At 42.2% G+C, this 22,281-nt stretch overlaps 2 protein-coding genes across 3 annotated transcripts in view; one reads left to right on the forward strand and one right to left on the reverse strand.

Moving 5' to 3' along the window:
* LOC111966540 (rho guanine nucleotide exchange factor 19) overlaps positions 1-14,946 on the forward strand; it is a 35,103-nt gene extending 20,157 nt beyond the window's left edge. The window contains exons 1-16 of one of the 2 annotated variants that reach the window (XM_023991269.2): positions 3,036-3,675; positions 3,922-4,624; positions 4,835-5,266; positions 7,255-7,396; positions 7,548-7,633; positions 8,059-8,315; positions 8,624-8,784; positions 9,011-9,163; positions 9,533-9,662; positions 9,847-9,921; positions 10,607-10,696; positions 10,970-11,133; positions 12,965-13,123; positions 13,224-13,303; positions 13,469-13,573; positions 13,804-14,946. In XM_023991269.2, coding sequence (XP_023847037.1) covers positions 3,943-4,624; positions 4,835-5,266; positions 7,255-7,396; positions 7,548-7,633; positions 8,059-8,315; positions 8,624-8,784; positions 9,011-9,163; positions 9,533-9,662; positions 9,847-9,921; positions 10,607-10,696; positions 10,970-11,133; positions 12,965-13,123; positions 13,224-13,303; positions 13,469-13,573; positions 13,804-13,961 — 2,874 coding nt within the window. In that variant the 5' untranslated portion in view covers positions 3,036-3,675; positions 3,922-3,942 and the 3' untranslated portion in view covers positions 13,962-14,946. Of the gene's footprint in view, positions 1-3,035; positions 3,676-3,921; positions 4,625-4,834; positions 5,267-7,254; positions 7,397-7,547; positions 7,634-8,058; positions 8,316-8,623; positions 8,785-9,010; positions 9,164-9,532; positions 9,663-9,846; positions 9,922-10,606; positions 10,697-10,969; positions 11,134-12,964; positions 13,124-13,223; positions 13,304-13,468; positions 13,574-13,803 lie in introns of those variants that run through there. The other variant, XM_070444506.1, reaches the window with a different exon arrangement.
* A 139-nt stretch (positions 14,947-15,085) lies between these two features.
* Positions 15,086-21,718, reverse strand: LOC111966084 (probable pleckstrin homology domain-containing family N member 1). Its single transcript, XM_023990510.2, has 11 exons — positions 21,446-21,718; positions 19,657-19,756; positions 19,182-19,325; positions 18,960-19,046; positions 18,763-18,841; positions 18,445-18,581; positions 18,051-18,197; positions 16,393-16,479; positions 16,121-16,196; positions 15,862-15,938; positions 15,086-15,574 (listed from the first exon to the last, which is right to left on the reverse strand). The coding sequence occupies exons 1-11, from the start codon at positions 21,538-21,540 to the stop codon at positions 15,464-15,466; spliced, it is 1,140 nt and encodes a 379-aa protein (XP_023846278.1). The 5' UTR covers positions 21,541-21,718; the 3' UTR covers positions 15,086-15,463.
* Between the last annotated feature and the right edge of the window lie 563 nt (positions 21,719-22,281).

The following is a 22,281-nucleotide window of genomic DNA, read 5'->3' on the forward strand; positions in this document are numbered from 1 at the left end:
CAGACTGTGACTCTCTTTCTCCCTCCTCTCTCTCTCTCTCTCTGAATCTCTTGACCACTGATCATGTCATAACATCCAGGTTAAAGGTTAAACTCCGTGAGAGGAAGATGGGTCTATATTCTCAAGTGAAAGAGTGAAAGGTCACAGGGGCTGAGGATACTGTCTCACTTGGTTTGGCCGTCTGGTGAAGGGTTCTGAATGTGTGTCTGTTGTGGCTCTGGCCATGCCATCTGTAGATGAAGGATGTGTGTGTGTGTGGAGAATAAATACAGGGGGCTGAGAGCTGTATGTGGAGCAGTCTTTAATTAAAGCAGGAAGACATGGCTCAGCAGCCGCACAGAGCCAGACCTGGGGGGGGCAGGTGGAAGGCACACTCCTATACATGTATCCTAGTTCAACCTCCATTGTGCTTCAATGAACAGACTTCTTCCTTAACGAGTATATCTTCCACACTGCCCACAAGAGATTGTTACATAGTGAGTGAGAGATAGAACAAACTGAAAATATCACAAAATGTTAACAGTATACATTACAAACCTGGACAATTATGAGTGGAGAGGACCTGTTTTGGCATACACAAACTGTAAGCAATGGCTTCGGGACAAGTCTCTGAATGTCCTTGAATGGCCCAGCCAGAGCCCGGACTTGAAGCCGATCTAACATCTCTGGAGAGACCTGAAAATAGCTGTGCAGTGACACTTCCCATCCAACCTGACAGAGCTTGAGAGGATCTGCAGAGAAGAATGGGAGAAACTCCCCAAATACAGGAGTGCCAAGCTTGTAGCGTCATACCCAAGAATAATTGAGGCTGTAATCGCTGCAAGGTGCTTCAACAAAGCACTGAGTAAGAAGGGTCTGAATACTAATGTAAATGTTATATTTCAGTTTTTATTTTTATAAAGTGGCCAAAATCTCTAAAAAACTGTTTTTGCTTTGTCATTATGGGTATTGTGTGTAGATTCATAGGAAAAACATTATTAATCAATTTTTAGATGTGTGTGTGTGTGTGTGTGTGTGTGTGTGTGTGTTGTGTGTGTTTGTGTGCCTGTGTGTGTGTGATAGAAAGCTGTTGGCTTGTGGAAGAAAAGCTGTTCAGGAGCCTTTAAATCTTGAAAACCCCCCAGGCGAGACCAGTCATGTAGTGGTAATGAAAGTCTGACAGAACCCATCTCTAAGTACATTGATTACTTTATTAGCCTTTTCTGTTGTCACTTCCGCCATCTTCAAGATACCACAGATGTGTTGAACAAAATTAAGGAATTGAAGAATATAGGTACAGCTTCCTTTTTAGTCACCATGGATGTGGAGTCTTATACACCACCATTGAGCATCAACAAAGGTTTGGCAGCGATGCACATTTCTTGAGTACCCGGCCTGAAACTGAGATGCCTCCTACAGAATTAATTGTATCACTGACTGAATGGACTCTTAATCATAACATCTTTATCTTTCCAGGACCGTATTTTCAAACAGGTCAAAGGATGTGCCATGGGAGCTTGCTACAGCCCTTCCTACGCTCGGTTTGGTACTTGGGTAAATGGGAAAATGACTTCATTTTGGATCCTTCTAATAACCATTTCTTTGACCGGATTATATGGTGGGGACGCTATATTGATGATGTTTGCCTGTTTTGGTCCGGCTCAGAAGATGAACTTATTTCCTTCCACCAATACCTTAACAGCATTAACCCTAACATCAAACTAACTATGGAAAACAGCAAGGTAAACATTCATTTTTTGGACCTCGACATTAGTAAAAATGACAAAGGTTGTTTGCACACATCAATCTTTAGGAAGCCTACAGATGGGAATACCATTCTGAGGGCAGACAGCTTTCACCCCAAAAGCTAAAAGAGAATATTCCATATTGGCCAATTCCAAAGAGTACGTAGAATTTGCGATCAGGAAACAGACTACAGTGTCAAATCTGCTGAATTGGAGAATCGGCTTTTTGATCGGGGCTACAGCGTTCAGGTCCTGAAAGATGCAGGTATAAGGGCTGGATTACTGACAGAGAGAAACTTGTTACGAAGAGGAGTGCCTCGTGATACATCAGAGAGAGTGTATTTTGTTACAAAATACAGCACTGAAGCAGAGAACATTAAAAGAATCATTAAAAATAATTGGGAATCATCCAAAGTGATACGCTACTACGCCAAGTCTTTCCTGAACCACCAGTCATAAGCTTTAAGAGATGTCCTACCCTAAATGACAAATTAGTCCACAGTTATCTTCCGGGTGACTCTCAAAAAACTTGGCTTGACCACAAACCCAAGGGCTCTTTTTAAATGTTACCAGTGCAACCATTCCAGTAATATTGCACAGAAAAAGTATTTTGTTGACACAGCTTCTAAAATGGAGTATTACCTCAAGCATTTTATTAACTGCAAAACCACTCATGTCATCTATAGACTGGAATGTCCACAGTGCAAGGTGTTCTACATGGACGGACAAAGAGACGCCTTCAAGATCGCTTGGCGGAACACAAGTACGCCATACGGGTAGGCAATGAAGACTACCCCATGGCAAGGCACTACAATCCTACACCATGGTAACCCGCCTCCCTACAAGCTATGGGTATTGATCATATTCCGGCCTCTATTAGAAAAGGGGACCGTCTTAAACAGTTAAACCAAAGGGAAAGTTTTTGGATTTACAAACTACAGGCCACTAAGTACCCTGGTTTAAATGAAGATATGGATTTCTCACCCTTCCTGTAGGGTCGTGATGGGTCCATTTGCTGTCATCTAGTGGACATTTTGCTCAATTGCCCTTCTAGCTATGTTTGGACTGTGTTCATGTTTTGCTGTGGTCTGGAGTACTGTGAATATTGTTGCTTTCTTTTCTGGACACTTCTCCCAGTCATGGTTAGGGTTGGAACTGCCTCTCTGGGTGTTCTGATGCTTCTAGCTTGGAGTTGTATGCTCATGATAACATAGCTACAGTATTTCACCTTTTCATGTGTATATATTGCTTACTAGGTGGTGTCCAATTTGGTAACCACTTCCTCTGTCTAAATTAGGGCTAATTGGAAAAGCCTTTCAAAAGAGGACATTGTATTCTCTTTTTTCTGTACTCCCTGACGAAGGCCATGCAGCCGAAACGCGTCGGTTTTTAAACAACTTTGTTTCTATTGAACATGCCATACTAATAAAGGCATTTTAATTAATTATATGAAGAGTGCCTTGGTCCTCCTTTCTTTTTGATGACCAATTTACACCTTTTACCAAAGAGCACCTTCTATCTACCAAAATATACTATAGTGTACCTTAGTAGCGCTTCCCTTCCTCCTCTTTCTACTGTTCAGGAGCCTGTTGGTGTCAGACTTGATGAACGGTACCGCTTGCCGTGCGGAAACAGAGAGAACAGTCTATTGCTTGGGTGGCTGGAGTCTTTAACAATTTTCTGGGCCTACCTTTAGACACTGCCTGACGTAGAGATCCTGGATGGCAGGGAGCTTGGCCTCAGTGATGTACTGGGCTGTCCGCTCCTCCCTCTGTAGCGCCATGCAATCGAGGGGAGTGCTGTTTCCATACCAAGCAGTGATGCAGACAGTTAAGATGCTCTAAATGGTGCAGCTGTAGAGTTTTTCGAGGATTTGAGGGCCCATGCCAAACCTTTTCAACTTCCTGAGGGGGAAGAGCCGCTGTTGCGCCTTCTTCAGGACTGTGCCCGTGTGAGTGGACCATTTTAAGTCCTTAATGATTTGTACACTGAGGAACTTKAAGTTCTCGACCTGCTCAACTGCATTTCATGCCTTCTATAGAGGGAAGCAGGAACGAGACCAAATTATGAAGTGTTTAATAGAGATAAGTTAATACAATATAGCCTACAGTCGGTGCTGTTTTACCAGATATGGCAAGAGGATATTATGTTGGCAATTGAAGGTTATGGCAAAAACTTTTTCTCCTTTCTTCTGCAGCTCCCATGTGTTCTCTCAGTCATGCTTCCTGGGTATGGATTCTTCCCTCTCCCTGACTTCCAGCCTCATCTACACGCCTTCCGTTTCCGAGGAAAGAGCCCCAGCATGTGGATCCCGGTCTCAGGCGAGTCCCAGGCTTTGAGCGAGGCCCCGGACAACATGCCTCTCCTCCGGCAGTGCCACCACAAGCACATCGCTGTGTGTCAGCAGGAGACTCTGACCTTCATCGAGCTGCAGCCGCCTGTGACACCCAGTGTCAAAGGCTGGGGCTCCCCAAGTGCAGACACTCAACGCTTCAGCCCGTTGTCTCTGAATCATCGTAAACACACAAGTGAAGCACAAATTGGCAGTGGGAGAAGTAAACCTGATTATTTCACTGATACTGATACGGACCTGAGTTTAGACTCTCAGACGCTAGGGTGCGAGGTTGAGCTGGTTATCCAGGAAGATATCAGGACTAACCCTCCAGTGCAGGAGCAGTATGAGAGACCCATGACGGTGTCATCTGTGTTTCTTCCCCTCCACGCAGCYCTCAGCCTGCCCCTGTCACTCCCTCTGTCCTCCCTGTACAGAGACACAGACTCCTGGGACTCTCAGCCACCTGGCTCTCCATCCTCTCCTGAGCTTCCGTGGCTGCAGAGCCCAGATACCTGTCGACCCCAGAGGAGGTCATCACAGAGCTCCCTCAGGGAAAAGTCCATCCGTATGTACAGTATCTATCCATTTCACATCTTCAACTCTCTGTTAGTCCTCATCATGAGAATGTTTTATCCCCCTTCCCCTATTTTTATCTGTAGGACTTCAAAATCACACTTACTTCAGAAATATTTTGCACAAGGCCATATCCAATGTGACTGGACTGTAATTYGGGTGGGGGCATTTTCACCTGAGTCTTGTTTGTGTTGTGTCCTAGGGCGTAAGGTGCGGGTGTATTCACCAGACAGCCTGAGTGACGAGTCTCTGGCCAGCCCCATTCTGGACGGCGACTACCTTTTCCCAGGACCCTTTGACTTCTTTCTGGAAGAGGACCTCAGGGGAGACCCCCAAACCCCCGACCCCCCAAAGATTCCACCTCTGTCCGCAGAGCCACATCGGTCGTCAGAGGACCCCTCTGTCTTGAACTCTGGGGCTGTAGAGAATTCCTCGGCCACCGGGGGGAGCGCTTTAGCCTGCTCTCGTATGGCGGAACATGAGCGGCGGCGCTTCTCTGCCTCTGAGCTGATCTCACGGCTGCAGCTGTCCCAGAGGAAGAACTCGTTCACGCTAAAGCTAGGCAAGTCGCTGTCGGCTCGCGTGGCTTCCCGTGACAGGCAGACCTCCAGCAACCTCAGCCCCAGCTCTGACTGTAAGTGTCCCGCATTAGCCAAAAATGCTAATAAATAATTTAGCAATTTGAGGCAACATTCTGTGGTGGTTGTGTGTCTGCTAGTTTCCTCCACCTCCATCTAGAGGTCTTCATGGGTCCACCTGACCCGATATGCATAAATTAATTTGAAGAAATAAAACAAGACCGTTCCAAATGGACCCTTGGACAGTCAGACCCAAAAAGGACCTTGGAAAACAGACCCAAACAGACCCATGCTGGTTCAGATCCGAGAGACCCGTTCAGATCCGAGAGTAGAGGGAGGGAGAGAAAGAAATCTCCAACTGGGCGCTGCCAGTGCCATCAATAAACAAGCTATAATGGCCAAATGATCCACAGTTATGTGTACTTAAAAACTGCCAATAACAAATTACAAAAAAAATATTGTTGTTTTTCAATGTGTATATTCAAAACATATAGTCTATTGTTAATGGGTTTTTATTTCCTAAAACAAGAATTGTGTACCACATGATTTAGCTGTCAGAGATTTGAGCACTAAATGCATCAGGGCATTGCTTGCATATAGGCATAGGTCTGGGCGTCCACTGTATGATATTCATATAAAAAAACATTAAGGGAGACAAGTTTAGGCCTAGCCCTAGAGAGACCAAGACAAAGATAGAGATATGCCTGCATCATGTTCCCGACATCGACATGCATTTCTTTATACTTGTCAGATAAGCTACTACTGCTTTACAGATATAGGTGTACAGAAGGAGGCTAATTCGTACATTTTCTAGCAGAATATTTTTTATAAAGATAAGCATTATATTTTTAGATTAAAGGAGTAACTCTGGTAGGCCTAAAACATTATTCCCACTGTCGGAGTCAGTTGTAGTGCCGACGCGCACTGCCTTCACAGGCCTGCAGTAGCTAAACCTATTCTAAACCTAATAATAGCCATACCACACCCAACTTTCACTTAAATTGCTTAACTTTATTAGGGTAAGATTAAAAGTAAGTCAAGTCATTGTTTACGTCTTGCCTTCTATGGTTTTTCCTTTTCATGGTTTGAGTGCGAGTAGCATAGTGGGCCTACAGGTAATTATATTATATTGCAACAAACACGTTACAAATGGAACTTAATTTGGCCAACAAAAATGGCAAAACAGAATTAAATCTTTAAAAARGYTTTGAACAGGCTTATATTGCAGCTATTACCAACAAAGGTGATTGCCTACCTTAGGCTTACCCAACAAATGACAGTMATAGGCTAATGCTATTTATTTTACAACAGGCCTATAATAATAATAATGACTAAACAATTGATATTAAATACTAAATAAATAAATAAAATGTAGAAAATTGCATCAAACCTAAAGAGCAAGTTGCAGACAGTCCATTTGGCCTCGCAAACGTTCTTCTCATCTTTGTCCACTACAATATTTAAACTTGTCCCCGAGGACATTCCCCTTATCGGCTTCTCTTCACTATACTCTTTGTCCTCGAACTTTCGTTTTACTTCAATGAAAGAGAATCCATCTTTGCAATCAACAGTAGCCTCGGCCAAGGCTTTGTTTACTATCTCTCTCTCTCTCTCTCTCACTCACTCACTCACTCACTCACTCACTCACTCACTCACTCTCTCACTCTCTGTGTGTCTTTGTCTCTCTCTTTCTCTCCCCTAAGCAGCAGGTCACACGTGAGGTGAGCAGCTGGAACCAGTTTCAGCTGGACATAAGCTATACGTTTTATTGAGTTGCAATTGGCTGACACAGATAACAAGCTTGCGCAGTTCTCATCACACAAACAGTAAATTAACAGAGGACAGGTCCAAATGGGTCCAGTCAGTAAATCAATTTTAATTGCACATGCCCGAGACCCATGGCAATTATATCCGACCCACCCAGATCCAAGACAAAAGTMAGAATTTAAGACCCGGGCCTGCTCCTGTCCTGGGTTGGATCTCAGAATTTTGGGTCTGTTGGACTTATGAAGACCTCTATCTCATCTACCTTCTTCTTCTCCAGATAAGTCCACTTCCAGGCACCGTGGCGCAGGTGGTTCCAGTCACAGCGCCCCCCACAGTCCTGTAGGACCTGTACCGCCACTACCCACTGCTGACAATAACACGCAACAACATCAACGGAGCACCGGATTCACAATCAAAAAGTGTGTTTTAACAGCTAAAATGGGTATATATTATCAAGATTAAACTCACAAAGTCACATTTCAACTATACGTCTTTGCTGGAAGTGGGTCGTAAAGATGTCTGCTGTAAATAACACTGCTATAATGATTATGACTACAACCCTTCCCACAGTATGAGGAAGAAATCCATCGAGGAGGATTGGTGCACTCCTCCCACAGTCAGCAGCTCCAATCGTCTGTCACGGTTTCTCCCCAGCTGTGAGTCTTACTTTCCTCTTATCCTGTGTCAATAATTTGGTTAATTCCACCTCCGTTCTCCACCTCCAGTGTCAGTGGTATTTATATGGCATAGCAATTGTGTTCACGCTCGTTCAACCACATGCTACATAACAACATAACATCTGAAAGTAATTGTTTTTATTTTCTTCAATAACGATTTTAATTCTCAATCAACCCTGTATACTCTTCCTTCTGTTGCTTTTTGCTTTCTTTCTTTCTTTTTCTTCTTTCTTTCTTTCTTTCTTTTTTTCTTCTTTTCTTTCTTTCTTTCTTTTCTTTCTCTCTCTCTCTCTCTCTCTCTCTCTCTCTCTCTCTCTTTCTTCTTTCGCTCTTTCGCTTCTCGTCTCTCGCTCTTGCTCTTGCTCTTGCTCTTGCTCTTGTTCTATCCATCTCACTCTCCTCAGCAATTCTGTACCAGGAGTACAGTGATGTTGCAATCAACCGAGAAATCCAGAGGCAGCAGGGGGAGGAGCCAGGTGCTGAGGAGGAGAGGCTAGGGGTGGAAGGGGCTGGGGAGGCCCCATCTCCGTCCAATCTGTCTCCGTCTAGCTCCTTTTGCTCGTCACGAGGCTCCGCCTTCTCCCTGTGGCAGGACATCCCTGATGTCCAGACCAGCGATCAGCTGGACAACTTCAGCAACGAGGAGCGCAAACTACAGGAGGTGAGAGCATGAGGATGACATCAAGCCACATTGGGATTTAGGCAACACTCAAAGAGATGCATAGAAGTTGTGCATGACTTTTGTGGAAAGTGCACCCTCTATACATCTCTATGGCAACCATACAGGCTTTTAGCATGTCCAATTAGCCAGCTAATTATATTCATGATTTTATTTTAACTATGTGTTTCCCCATAATGTCTCATGATAATATATATATWTTTTTATATAAATAAAGCACCATGATTTTAATTGTGAGTGAGAGGTGCGCCTATTGCTTCCTAAAGGCCCATAATGTCTCCTCATCACAGGCCAAGTTTGAGCTAGTGACGTCTGAGGCGTCGTACATCCGGAGCCTGGCCATCGCGGTGGACCACTTTATGCTGTCCCAGGAGCTGGGGGAGTGTCTGGGGACCCAGGACAGACAGTGGCTCTTCTCCAAGCTCCCCGAGGTCAAGGACGTCAGTGAGCGGTATAGTATAGTAACATGACACTGATGGGAGAGTACATTTCTTGAATGTATATCATGAGATTATTTCTRTTTATTTCTGTCTTGTTTTTTCGCTCAGTATTTGGGGGTTCTGTTTCTCTGGCTTTCAGCATCTCTCTATCTTGATCACTCACTCTTTTTGCTCTGAATTCTTCACTTTCTTTGTTTCTCCCTCTCTTCCTCTCGCTCTCTCTTCCTCTCGGTCTAGGTTCCTGCAGGACCTGGAGCACAGGTTGGAGGAGGACATCTTGCGTTTTGATGTATGCGACATCGTCCTGGCCCACTGTCCCGCCCTGCGAAGGGTCTACCTCCCCTACGTGACCAACCAGGCCTACCAGGAACAGACCTACCAGCGCCTGTTGTGAGCCATCTTACTTTGTGTGTATTTCTATTGGTCTTTGTTGCACATTCGAGTCTGTAAGTATGATGCTTGGAAATGACCGTATGTCACTCAGTGCCTAGTACACACACTTAAATAGTTGCTTTATACATATGGATTGGTTGGTTAACCCATAGAGGGTGTGCAGGTTTCTGTTCCAGCGCAGCACTAACACACCTGGTTCAACTAATCAACTAATCATCAAGACCAAGTGCGTTAGTGCTGGGTTGGAACGAAACCCCGTAGCTCTCAAGGGTTCGTGACCATGGATATACACTACATATCCAATTCATACCAGTGAAGGTTTTCCGACTATGTTGCTTGATTTTAGTGTTTTGTATTTCTCTGTAGACAGGAGAATGCTCGCTTCCCAGGTATCCTGGCTCGTTTGGAGGAAGACCCCATCTGCCAGCGTCTTCCCCTTGCCTCCTTCCTCATCCTCCCCTTCCAGAGGATCACACGGCTTAAGATGCTGGTGGAAGTACGATATAGAGCGCCCCTGTTCACCATAAAATTCAACTATTCATGACTGGCTGTAGGGACAGAACATTACTCTACCTTACATCAGGTTACTGACCAGCGAATAGGCCAGTACACAGCACTAAGTTTTTGCAGTGCCCAGAGGTGAAAGATCCAAAATGTTCTATCTTCCTTCTATCTTATAGAATATCCTGAAGAGGACAACACCAGGCTCTAGGGGTGAGGACACAGCCACCAAGGCCTTCAATGAACTGAAAAAGGTAACAGAAAATATACAAAATACTTTCCGCACATTTTTGTGGTCACCGTCCCTTCACATTTCTCACTGTCAATCGTGAATTCTTCAAGTTTTACCAGTAAAACGTCCATGCAGCATCTGCATGCCAACCATTTGATCACAATCAGTTTCATGGGAATATGCATTTGGGTCTTCTTGAGTTATGTACAGTGCTGTTTCGAAATGCAGTGTTGTTTTGAAATTATGAACAGTGAGCACATTTTTGAGTAGATGGTGTTAACAAACTGTAGCATAGGCCTACCTGTGTTTTGTTTCAATCAAAGCACATATTTTTCCGCATGAGTAAAAAAATAAATAAATGAGGTGGTGTTTTTTGTCTTACAGTAACATTATAATATACTATTATATTCGGTTGTGTTATGTCGAGTGCTGTCATCTTGCACGAGCACCATTCCCCATTCATCACTGAAATTCGCCAGAGTAGCCTGTTCTCTGAGCAGCCGAACAAGCAGAGCAGAGACTGTGCGTAAAGTAGAGAATCCTGCATATGCACAGAAGCTTCAGATCGTTAGTTATCGGCAAGAGGGTTATGAAGCTGGAGTGAGGCCAATTTCTGGTCATTAACAGTAGACTTTGCATAGACATAGACATTGCATTTTGAAGAAACAATTCAACTTTTTTCTAATAGACTATTGTGCCCAAAACAGCTTATAAAGGAGTGTAACTCCAGTGTGCAATCAATGAAGAGGATGGAAGAGCTCATTCACCTCAATAAGAAGATCCACTTTGAGGGCAAGGTAGATGAAGACATCACTCATTAGGAACACGGAGAACATTCATTCTCAGTACACCTACTGTATGTTCATGTACAGTATGTTCCCCTTCTATGCATTGCGGGATTGGTTTTGGACAACAAAGAATCCTATTTCTTATTGCCATAGTATGGGTTAACCCTATCATGTTTGCCCATTGTATATCCCAAGTAAAGAAACTACTATGCCTCTAAMCCCAGTAATAATTCATTAACTGTTCATTCATGCTAATTAATAACATACATCTCCCCGTTTTAGATATTCCCTCTGATCTCCCAGTCTCGCTGGTTGGTCAAACACGGGGAACTGCTGGAGGTGGACACACAGACCATGAGTATTTCTGGGTCAAAGTTCAAGTTGCCCACAAGGCCTGTGTATCTGCATCTGTTCAATGACTGTCTTCTGCTGTCCAGGAGGAAAGAGTGAGTACTAAATATGTAAAATGTAGAGGGAGAATAGAAAAAAACCTACAGTTGAAGTCGGAAGTTTACATACTGTACACCTTAGCCAAATACATTTAAACTCAGATCTTCTCAATTCCTGACATTTAATCCAAGTAAAAATTCCGTGTCATAGGATAAAATGTCACAATAAAAGTAGAGAGAATGATTCATTTCAGCTTTTATTTCTTTCATCAYATTCCCAGTGGGTCAGAAGTTTACATACACTCAATTAGTATCTTGTAGCATTGCCTTTAAATTGTTTAACTTGGGTCAAATGTGTTGTGTAGCCTTCCACAAGCTTCCCACAATAAATTGGGTGAATTTTGGCCCATTCCTCCTGACAGAGCTGGTGTAACTGAGTCAGGTTTGTAGGCCTCCTTGCTTGCACACGCTTTTTCAGTTCTTCCCACAAATGTTCTATAGGATTGAGGTCAGGTCTTTGTGATGGCTACTCCAATACCTTGACTTTGTTGTCCTTAATCCATTTTGCTTTGTAAGTATGCTTGGGGTTATTGTCCATTTGGAAGACCCATTCGCGACCAAGCTTTAACTTCCTGATTGATGTCTTGAGATATTGCTTCAATATATCCACATAATGTTCCTCCCTCATGATGCCATCTATTTTGTGAAGTGCACCAGTCCCTCCTGCAGCAAAGCACCCCCACAACATGATGCTGCCACCCCCATGCTTTACTGTTAGGATGGTGTTCTTCGGCTTGCAAGCCTCCCCCTTTTTCCTCCAAACATAACGATGGTTATTATGGCCAAACAGTTCTATTTTGTTTCATCAGACCAGAGGACATTTCTCCAAAAAGTACAATCTTTGTCCCCATGTGCAGTTGCAAACCGTAGTCTGGCTTTTTTATGGCGGTTTTGAGCAGTGGCTTCTTCCTTGCTGAGCGGTCTTTCAGGTTATGTCGATATAGGACTCGTTTTACTGTGGATATAGATACTTTTGTACCTGTTTCCTCCTGCATCTTCACAAAGTCCTTTGCTGTTGTTCTGGGATTGATTTGCACTTTTCGCACCAAAGTACGTACATCTCTAAGAGACAGAAGGTGTCTTCTTCCTGAGTGTATGACGGCTGCGTGGTCCCATTGTGTTTTATACTTGCGTACTATTGTTTGTACAGATGAACGTGGTACCTTCAGGCGTTTGGAAATTGCTCCAAGGATGAACCAGACTTGTGGAGGTCTACAATTTTTTTTCTGAGGTCTTGGCCGATTTCTTTTGATTTTCCCATGATGTCAAGCAAAGAGGCACTGAATTTGAAGGTAGGCCTTGAAATACATCCACAGGTACACCTCCAATTGACTCAAATGATGTCAATTAGCCTATCAGAAGCTTCTGAAGCCATGACATCATTTTCTGGAATTTCCCAAGCTGTTTTAAAGGCACAGTCAACTTAGTGTATGTTAACTTCTGACCCACTGGAATTGTGATACAGTGAAATAATCTGTCTGTAAACAATTGTTGGAAAAATGACTTGTGTCATGCACAAAGTAGATGTCCTAACCGACTTGCCAAAACTATAGTTTGTTAACAAGAAATTTGTGGAGTGGTTGAAAAACGAGTTTTAATGACTCCAACCTAAGTGTATGTAAACTTCCGACTTCAACTGTATGTTTTTTATATTTATGGAGTTATGCTATGCTAAGATATGCTAGAATATGCTATGCTATACTACTAACTTGTGCTATGCTACACTATACAACGGTATGTTTGGCTCATAGCCTTATGTCCTAAATGCTGGTTGATTGAGTGATGCATGGCATACATTGACAAATTCCTGTCCTTGATCTGKCTGCAGCACGTGGAAGTTCATGGTGTTTGTTCACGCTAAGATTGGGCAGCTGAAGGTGAAGGACCTCAGTCAGAAGCTCCAGGGYATCTCAGGCTTCATCTTCCATCTCCAACTGTGTGAGGGCCAGCAGCTCAAACACCAGATCCTGCTCAAGGCCCACACTGAGTGAGCTAGTGCACATACCACTATCAATCACGATCATAATTTGTAATGGTAGTGATAATGTAAGAACTGACAGCCTCTACATGGGTTTGTTTCTTCCCAGGAGTGGGAAACAGAGATGGATCACAGCCATGTTCCCCTCTGATTCATTGGAAGACATTGAGCAAGCCAGTGAGAATGATGGTGAGTATAAGCAGTCACATGTTGCAGTGTCACTGAGTTTCTATTGTTTAATTTACTGTAACTTGGAAAATATTGCTTCATGTTTTAAAAAGTTTTAAAAATAGATTTTAACAGCACTAAACCTTTTTCATTAATWTCGATACATTTGGTTGTTTCTCCTCTCAGATCTTTCTCAAGTTCAGTGCATCAAGAGCTACCAGGCCCAAGAGCATGACGAGCTAACATTGGAGAAGGCTGATATTCTTCAAGCCAAGACCATTACAAGTGACGGTGAGACACTCCATTTGGCAACCTCACATTAAACACTATCATAATRAGTATAAACATTAAAGGGCAACTTCAATAAGATAAAAACATTTTACCCTTAAAGTAGTTCATAGGACTTTTCTATCATATGTCAAACSCAACGTTTCAGTGTAAAACATGTAGACCACCACAAGTGATAATGTCACTGGGTGTGTTTTCGTTTGCTGAGGTTGTCGTGTATTCTATATCCACAGGCTGGGTGGAGGGCATTCGGCTGTCAGATGGGGAGCGGGGCTGGTTCCCCAAAACCAATGTAGAGGAGATCACAAATCGCAGTGCGCGTCTCCGCAACCTCAGAGAAAACATCCGCATCAAGTGTGTCACACAGAAACTGGAGGAGGAGCCCTTTTAAGTGTCCTCTCCACCCTGCAGCTTTTAACTTACACTTGGAATGTCCAATCGTAATGGTGTAGTAACTCTCAACCCCAAATATCTATAAGTCCCAGCTTTTACGCAACACCAGTTATATAATAGCTGAGCAGTTTTAGGTGATCTGGATGTGGGAGCTTTATTTAGTCTGCAGGTGCTCATAAGATTTGGTGTATCTTGACCATAAGCAATATAGCTAAGTAATATGGTTTTCCAGCTGCATAGCAGTAATTTCCTTTCACTCATGCTTGCTATGACTGCATATTCAACTACTGTAACACAACTACTGGGACATCAGAAATCAAGTGTTTTTCTTTACCCCAAGCACTTTAATTGTCATCTTAAAGAGTCCTCTYAGCATCAGAAATAAACACAATTTCAGACATACTGTACATTCAAATCATGACTAGCCTACTAATTTACTAATGGAAAAAGTCAATTTCAACAAAACATTGAGGATTACAGAGTTTGTACATCTTCCCTGTGATTTGACAGTGAGAGCTGTTTACACGTAGACAAAAATTAAGATGGAAGCACATMATATTATTGACCAACCACTACTACCATCTACATGTAGAAGTACACCATTCCATTGGCACATTATTATTATTTTTAAATATACCTTTGTTGGATTTCTGAGTTGTTAGTACTAATTTAAATGATTGCTGTTGCAGCATGTTTATTTGTTTATGCTCCTAGCTGGTTATTCTCTATGGAGAAAATGATGTAAATTTACATTCTGTAGATGTACTTACATGTTTAAATGAATATATGTCTAATTTACTATTATGACTGTAATTTATAAGGGCCAGGATCTGCCAAAAACATGCCATACCATTAAAACAAATATTAGAATTGAGAAATATAGATTACAAAAGACTAATAACACATGTGAGCTACTTGAGATTTCTGGTTGTGTGCACAATACTGTAAATGCTTTACCCCTGAAATAAATGCACCTAATTACATTTTTCWGTGATTTAAATGACTACTGAAAATGTTTTTTTCAATAATACAGTATGTAGGTGAAGCCTGAATGTTTGTGGACATGACATAAAGTTTGAGTTACTTGTACAAAATAAGTAGGCCTACGCAATTTGGGAAAAGTAGTGATGAAAAAAACGTTTTTATTGAGTTTGTACATACATTATCAACAACAACATAATAGAAAAGGTCATGAACAGCACTACATTTTCTATTTTGGTTTAAACAGCGATTTGACGAAAAATATTGTAAGATCAGTGCACTAAAAATATTCTCCCAATTTAGCCTATCCATTGCTATTACTGTCACTAGTGAAGCAGAGTTCTACAGACAGTAACCTACAGCATAAGAAATTTCACCAGAATCTCTTAATTTCATTGTACCAGACTGAATAATGTATGCATATACACTGTATACAGTACATGCTATCCACAATTTCAGTGTCTATTGATGAAAAGAGGCATGAGTCTTCTATTGAGTGAGGCCATTGGCCAGTGAGTCTCAGTCTTGTGCTACTGTCATTGGTTCCTGGGACTCCTTCCTGCTCCGCAGTTTTTTCGGCATGAGGGGTGGAGCCGTGTGATTTGAGGTAGCTTGGAGGTTTTTTTCCAGCTATGTGAGAAAATAAATACATKTTTAGGTTATTACATTTTGGGACTACTTTTGGGGACTTACTGTCACTAACTTGATTTCTTCTGTAAATTAATCTGCTATCACAACAGTTCAAGGCTAAGCTAACTCATTTTTAGCATCCTGCATCTTCACAAAATGGATAAACATGTATGGCTCAATTGGAATCAATATATATAGGCAGAGAAGGCTAGCCACACAGTTTTTCCAACCAGTTTCATCTTTGTTCCCTCATTTCCCTTTTTAAAGGGACTGTAATGGTACTGTACCTGTTGTAGCTGGAAGATCCAGTTCTGATAGACTTCAGGACAGGTGCAGGATACCTGCAGCGGCTCCATCAGTTCACCTGCACCACACAACATACAATAGAAGTACAATGCTCTTCACCACTGTCTACAGCAACACTTGATACAGTTGACTTGCTGCAGATCTAGTCACAGTTTCAATGGTTAATTTAGGGTCCTTTTGCCTCATTATGCAAAAATGTTAGAGCAGTATGATGTACATTATGTCTGTTTTGTATTTTACCTGTTAACTCAAATTCCAGCCTCCCAGGTAATGCAGACCTCTCCACGGCTGTGATGCTTTTCCGAGACAATCTACCCTAAAGTGTTATGACAAACAGGTTGAAGTGTCATGTATTGGATCAGCTCTATAAATTACAACATCTTCTGAACTGTACATTTTAGAATGTCACACCAACATCTACTGTATAGCGGAAATTGGCAAACTAGGTAAGGTCACCAGGTTCACAATCTTTACTGTGACATTGTATCCTTGAGAACATAATTTGACTGTACCTCATATTTGACACTGAGGCGCTCGTTATCCACAGAGAGCAGGAGGACATCTTGAGGGAAGAGTACGAGTAGCCGCTCATGAAGTCCCTGCAAGAATGTATCAACGTTGTCACAGTGTTTATTTTATCTCAAGTCCACTATTATCATTATAGTTACTGTTATCATTAGCAATATGACTATTAGCATAATCAAGTACTATTATTAGCCCTATGATCATTATTACCGGTACTATTAGTATATGTATTAACATTAGCATTATTTATATATGCTTTTTTTATGTAGCAGATAGTTCTGACAGAGTACTGGACTAGTGTAGGATTATTTTCAAAGTAATTGTTTAATTTGTATGGCATTTATACACATTTCTAATATGTGGTGAATCTGTGTTTTAGAAGATAACTGTGTTTGCCTAATTCTGGAAATATGTCATTCATTATTAACCTGTGTAAAGAGAAGAAGAGGCGAAGTGAGAGGGTTTACTTCGCCAAGAATCTGTCCATGAAAATAAGACCATGAAGTGAGGAATTCTTGTATGGAGGTCAATAAGAGAGTGTCAAATTTGGTCAACAAAAACATTATTACTAGGCTCATTTGCTCGAATAGAAGTTTCGAAATGGTTAGGTTGTTACGAATGCACTGATGTAAGTGTATGCACGTGGCATTTCGACAGATTTGAGAAAAACAACTTTATATCGGAGTTGTGCCTGTTGTTTACATGGGTATCTGCCCTCTCATTGGCTAGAATTGTCCCATCTGATCTCGCCTCCTCCTGACTGCCTTCCATCTTTGAGGACATGTATTTACATTGTTAGAGCGGTCATTCGACTATCTTGTCAATATAATAGAAAATCTTTGCATGGGAACTAATGATCTGTTATCTGATTTACCAATGCATTAATTGTGTTTTAATATCTTTATTGAAACAGGAAGTGACAGACAGTTCTTGAGTTGTGGCTAATGGTATTCAATGGGTTGTCACTAGTTACCACAGCCTATGCAATGGGGTCTGCCTAAATAGTTATCCGTCTCCATCATCCTCCATCATCCAGTCCTTGCTGCTTACAGGAAGTCATCCATCCAGCTGTATACAGCCCCTAAAGTTACAATGGTGGCAGCAGTGGTGCCATTTTTGGTGGATTTGTGTCTTTTGGTGAGTTTTCATCTCAGTACATTTTGGTTAGCTAGCTTCACCTACCCAGCTTACCACTTGCATAAAATACTGTTGAGCTCTTGAGCAGCTGTTGAGCTTTTGGGGCTTAGTGCTGGAGATGTAATGGATTTCTGCAGTTTTATGGTCATTGTGCCACCATTTCTGCCACCATTTGGTCCCGTGTTGCTCAGTTGGTTAAGCATGGCACTTGCAATGCCAGGGTTGTGGGTTTGATTCCCACGGGGGACCAGTACAGAAAAAAGTATGAAAAATGTATGCACTCACTACTGTCAGTAGCTCTGGATAAGAGTGTCTGCTAAATTACAATATTCCACATATGTTTGACTTTTTCATTCCTGGACAACATGCCTTATTGTGACATATTTCAATCATTTAGCATTTCTAAAATGCTGGCTAGCATGACAACTATTAAGTTATCAAGACCCCTTGAAATGGACTTCAGAGTAGTGGTGAGTACAGAAGTTACAGCGTGGGTTGTGTTAGCTACCTGTCTCTGTGTATTGATGATGTGGACCATGGATATGTATCCTGGCTGGCCCATGTGCTGGATGGGGGCCCCTTCCCAGTGCCTTATTGGGGTTTGCAGTAAATACTTTTTCAGTTCCTCTTTCTTCCAGCTCTCATCGCAGGGTACCTACAGTAAATTACAACAGAAAGTAGCTTCATATTTGGAGAGTTTCGCCAATGATAATTCTTTTTTACATATGTCCTTTCATGATGATGTATTTAGCTCATTAGTTGTTCAATTTGTGATCAACCAAAGTAAACCTCACAATTGTTAAGATAGTTTTAGATTTAACAATGACACATCTGTTTAAGATCTATAATTTACTGCAAAAGGGGGTGGTTCTTCTAGGGGGTGTTCTAATTGAATACCTTACCAGGTAAGACAGTGCACAGCTGGAGGGGTTTAGCGGTTGGCTAATGGATTTGTATCTCCTCTCCTCCATGTGGTGTATCCATTTGTTCAGCTCGGCTGCACTGGCACAGGTGAAGACTTTGGAGTCCACCATTGGACCTAATAGTGGGAGGGAGATGCTTGCCAWGTTCAATACAATAATTAAACCCTTTTCTGATGGCTTGCTTCACACCTATGATCATAGCACAGCCGTGACAAACCACAAAATCAAACAGCCTTGTTTATTAATTGCTTTATTGAACTGTGAAGCTTTTTGATCCATTATGATAATAGGACTCACCACTGATCTGGAATATGTGTTGCTTGTTGGAGTCCAGTGAGGTGGCTTGGAAAGACAGTCCAGAGAGAGGCAGGATGCCCTGAGAAAGAAGAAGCAACACACTGACTAGCCTTAGGGGAATGCAATGTACATTTAAGTTAAATATTCAACATGCGTCTGTGTCGTTACAGTATTTCCCCATTTGTAAAGCAACCAACCTCATAGATAAATTCTTGATGAGAGGGATCCAGAGATAGGATCAATAAGTGGAAGGAGAACAGCACCAGATAGTGTTCACTTGTCTCCTATAGGAACATAAACAAAGAAAACATGTGACAGAACATCAGTACAGAAGTCCTAGAGTTGGGAAAGTGGGTGCTGGACAGTGAGTGATGATTGACATCTACAGTATATATGAGCCTGGTGTAGAGAGATGTTACCTGTGTGTAGCTGTTGTGGAGAGACACACGGGAGGAGTGCACTATCTCTCCATACATGTGTGCAGGCTGGCCCTCCCAATCACGGATGGGCTGGTTGTATATGCTGTGGTATAGCTCCTCTCTGCTCCTGCCCCATAGCACAATCTACGGGAATAGAATAGAAGACTTTAGAWGTCTCATGAACAAATAAGATGTAGTGGAGGAGTTTACATTAGTATACATCAGTATTACTGTATCATTAATGTGATATAACAACTTTGACATAAAATGGTATGTTGACTTTTGGCACCATTGGCACCATGCATTTACACTCGCTTGCACTCAAATTATCCGGTCCACTGGGGGTTTTACTGTGTGATAAGTGCATGGCAGAACTTTTTCCACTTTATATCTTAGTGTCATTTTCATACAGACACTCTCTTTCTCTGTTTGTCTCTCTCTCTCACTCACACACACCCTCTCCTTCTCCACTGACCTCCTGATCGAGGTGTCTCACTGAAGGGTAGCGAGAGGTTGGACCGTCTTTTCCATTCCTCACAGAGAGCTGAAGCCTGCTCTCTCCTAGAGTCCATATCCTGAAACAATGATATATACTGTATCAGCAGTCAACCCCAAATCTCATTTTACCATATCCCATTTAACCATGTTACATTTACCCCACACTCTACTGTAGCATCTCACAAACCTAACTAGTCTATAAACACATGTGCAATTCCCCTGAACTGAGTGTAGTAACAGCAAATGTAGAAGAGGGATTTTTTATTTATTTTTTACTGTAGACCAATTTGCCCACCCCACTTACAGCCTGAGCCCTCTCCACCCGACCAGTGTCCATTCATAAGCAGATTAAAGTGGGGTGCACGCAAGGAGCAGACACCCACCATCTGATCACCTCACACAAAGACCTGCCCTCCTTGGACCATTTATCTGGTAGTGATAAAGTAGTCACACACCCCTAAACCATTCCCTAGGTGTGGTAACAGTTCTGTTACATCTGTGTTTGTGCTTGTGTGTCTGTCTCTGTGTGTGTACGAACAAGCATCCTTGCGTGGGTGCATAGTATATGTTGCTGTTGGCTGATCCCTCGTCTTCTCTCAGTTAGGACACATGCTGTCTGTGAGCTGCTATTATGATTAGCTCCTTGTTTTAATCCCCCATTCCTTTAATGAGGGGATTTAGAGGCCTGGTCAGTGTTAGACCAGGCTGGACAAAAGAGAGATGAGCGGTAGTATTGTCTGCTAATTAGCGAGACAATATCCCTCCCTCCTGTGCTTCTGCATCTGAATTGTTTGCTCTTTGGGGTTTTAGGCTGGGTATCTGTATAGCACTTTGTGACAACTTCTGAAAATACATTTTGATACATTTGAATGATTTCACCGGCCGTTCATGTCCTAATCATATCAGTGTCGCATCAATATGTTCATGTCTAAACAGAGTCCAAACTAGCGTTCTGCCTCTGTGTGTGTGCTTTTGTGTGAATGAAAACGACACAGATATATTCATTGTTCCATAATATATGCCCTCAAATGTTATTGTTTCTTACTCATGGAACTGAAGTGCTCAGAGAAAGAGGCCTTCCAATTTCATTGTCCATTTCCTAGTAAAACCATGATCAGCATCGCTTCGCTGTAAAAACTAAAGCAATATAAGATTGTGGTATTAGCCTTAGGCTATATAGTTATTCTGATTGACTGGTGCTTCAACCACTGTGGCTTCCACTATCCTTTTCAAACAAACAAATTTCAAATTATGGAAGACAGATCACTGTGGTAAACTGTCCGGGTTTATATTTAAGTCTCTTCGTCTGTGTTTCTGCAGAGTTTTTGTAGTTGCCAACATAATTTGAGACTTGTTTGTTTGAAAAGGATAGTGGAAGCCACAGTGGTTGAAGCACTATTTCTTTCACCCATCACCCAAAGGTTCACCACTTCCTCTCAATGCCTCGTCTATTGACCTTTAATCAGCCAAAACCCCAAAATAGGTACTGTTTAATAGTATTCATTCAAACTTTCCTCCAAAGCCAAGAGGCTCAGTATTTTCAACAGAGATATAAGAGAATTTTCTTGTTAGTCTTAGATGCTGTCATGTGTCATAAATATATATAAAAAATCTCCACAGTCATGTTTCCGAATGAAATTAAAATGGGATTGTGAGGTTGTGAAAAGCCGAATGGCTATCGAACTTAAACAGACCGCTCTCGTGAGGGATTGATATAGTTCATGGTCTTCTGTTATACATCAAACTATCAACAAACGAAGACTCACCCTGAGTTGTCAATCTCCAGAAGCTCGATCTCATCAGGGCCCACCTCGTCAATCCCAGAATGCGCTCCTCTCTGAGTCACACTACAGCATCCCATGACCAGGTAGCTCTCTCCTCTCCTCTTGCAGCCTAGTCCAGTCCAGACAGACAGAGAACTCTTTCCTTCACCCTCAGTCCCTAGTCCTCACACTAACTATACTGTACCATTTGCCTCCATCTGCACCCATCCCCACAACTTCTGCACCGCACTAAGACCAGACAGGGGGGATATGTAGAGAGAGGGAGGGGGGATAGAGAGGAAAAGAGGACACGCCTGTCGCTTAACTTCTTAGTTCCCCCTTTTTTCTAAAACACAATATCACTATCCCTGAAATACCAAGAAAAAGGTGCCAAAGTCCCTGAGATGAGTTTAGTCAAGAAGCGAAAAACTGTGAGCAGCGKCATAGTGCACTCTTTCTTCCTTCCTGTCAGTTTGCACTCAGACCACGCAGAGAGCCACGCAACTTCGTCAGTGGTCTTTTCACTTTGACGGTGTCACAAACTTAACTTCTTCTGAAGGCTGTCAGCCTCCCTTTTAGAATTATGCAGATTAAGCAATTGGGAAACAAGAGACACTGTTGACTGTTGTTGAAAGAATCCTCCTGTTTACATGAGAGACAAAGCAGTCATAAAAACAAGCCACAGCTTCAACACGGTTGTGTGTGTATTGTGCTGCAGTTGTTGTTGTTGTTACAGATTAGAACAGTGTTGAATAGGTGTGCTAGGACCAGTTGTCATACTGATCGTGCAATTGTATTGTTGAAGCCACCTCAAAATGCAAAGCGTCAAAGACAGAATC

The sequence above is a fragment of the Salvelinus sp. IW2-2015 genome, linkage group LG7 (genome assembly GCF_002910315.2).
Source record: "Salvelinus sp. IW2-2015 linkage group LG7, ASM291031v2, whole genome shotgun sequence".
Taxonomy (NCBI): Eukaryota; Metazoa; Chordata; class Actinopteri; order Salmoniformes; family Salmonidae; genus Salvelinus; species Salvelinus sp. IW2-2015.

Excerpts from the sequence above, each read along its gene's own strand:
- LOC111966084 (XM_023990510.2), bottom strand. The coding sequence starts at position 21,540 with ATGGGATGCTGTAGTGTGACTCAGAGAGGAGCGCATTCTGGGATTGAC. Across the intron at positions 19,757-21,445 it reads CTGGAGATTGACAACTCAGG|GATATGGACTCTAGGAGAGA; the intron begins GTGAGTCTTCGT and ends TCATTGTTTCAG. Across the intron at positions 18,198-18,444 it reads GCTGTGCACTGTCTTACCTG|GTACCCTGCGATGAGAGCTG; the intron begins GTAAGGTATTCA and ends AATTTACTGTAG.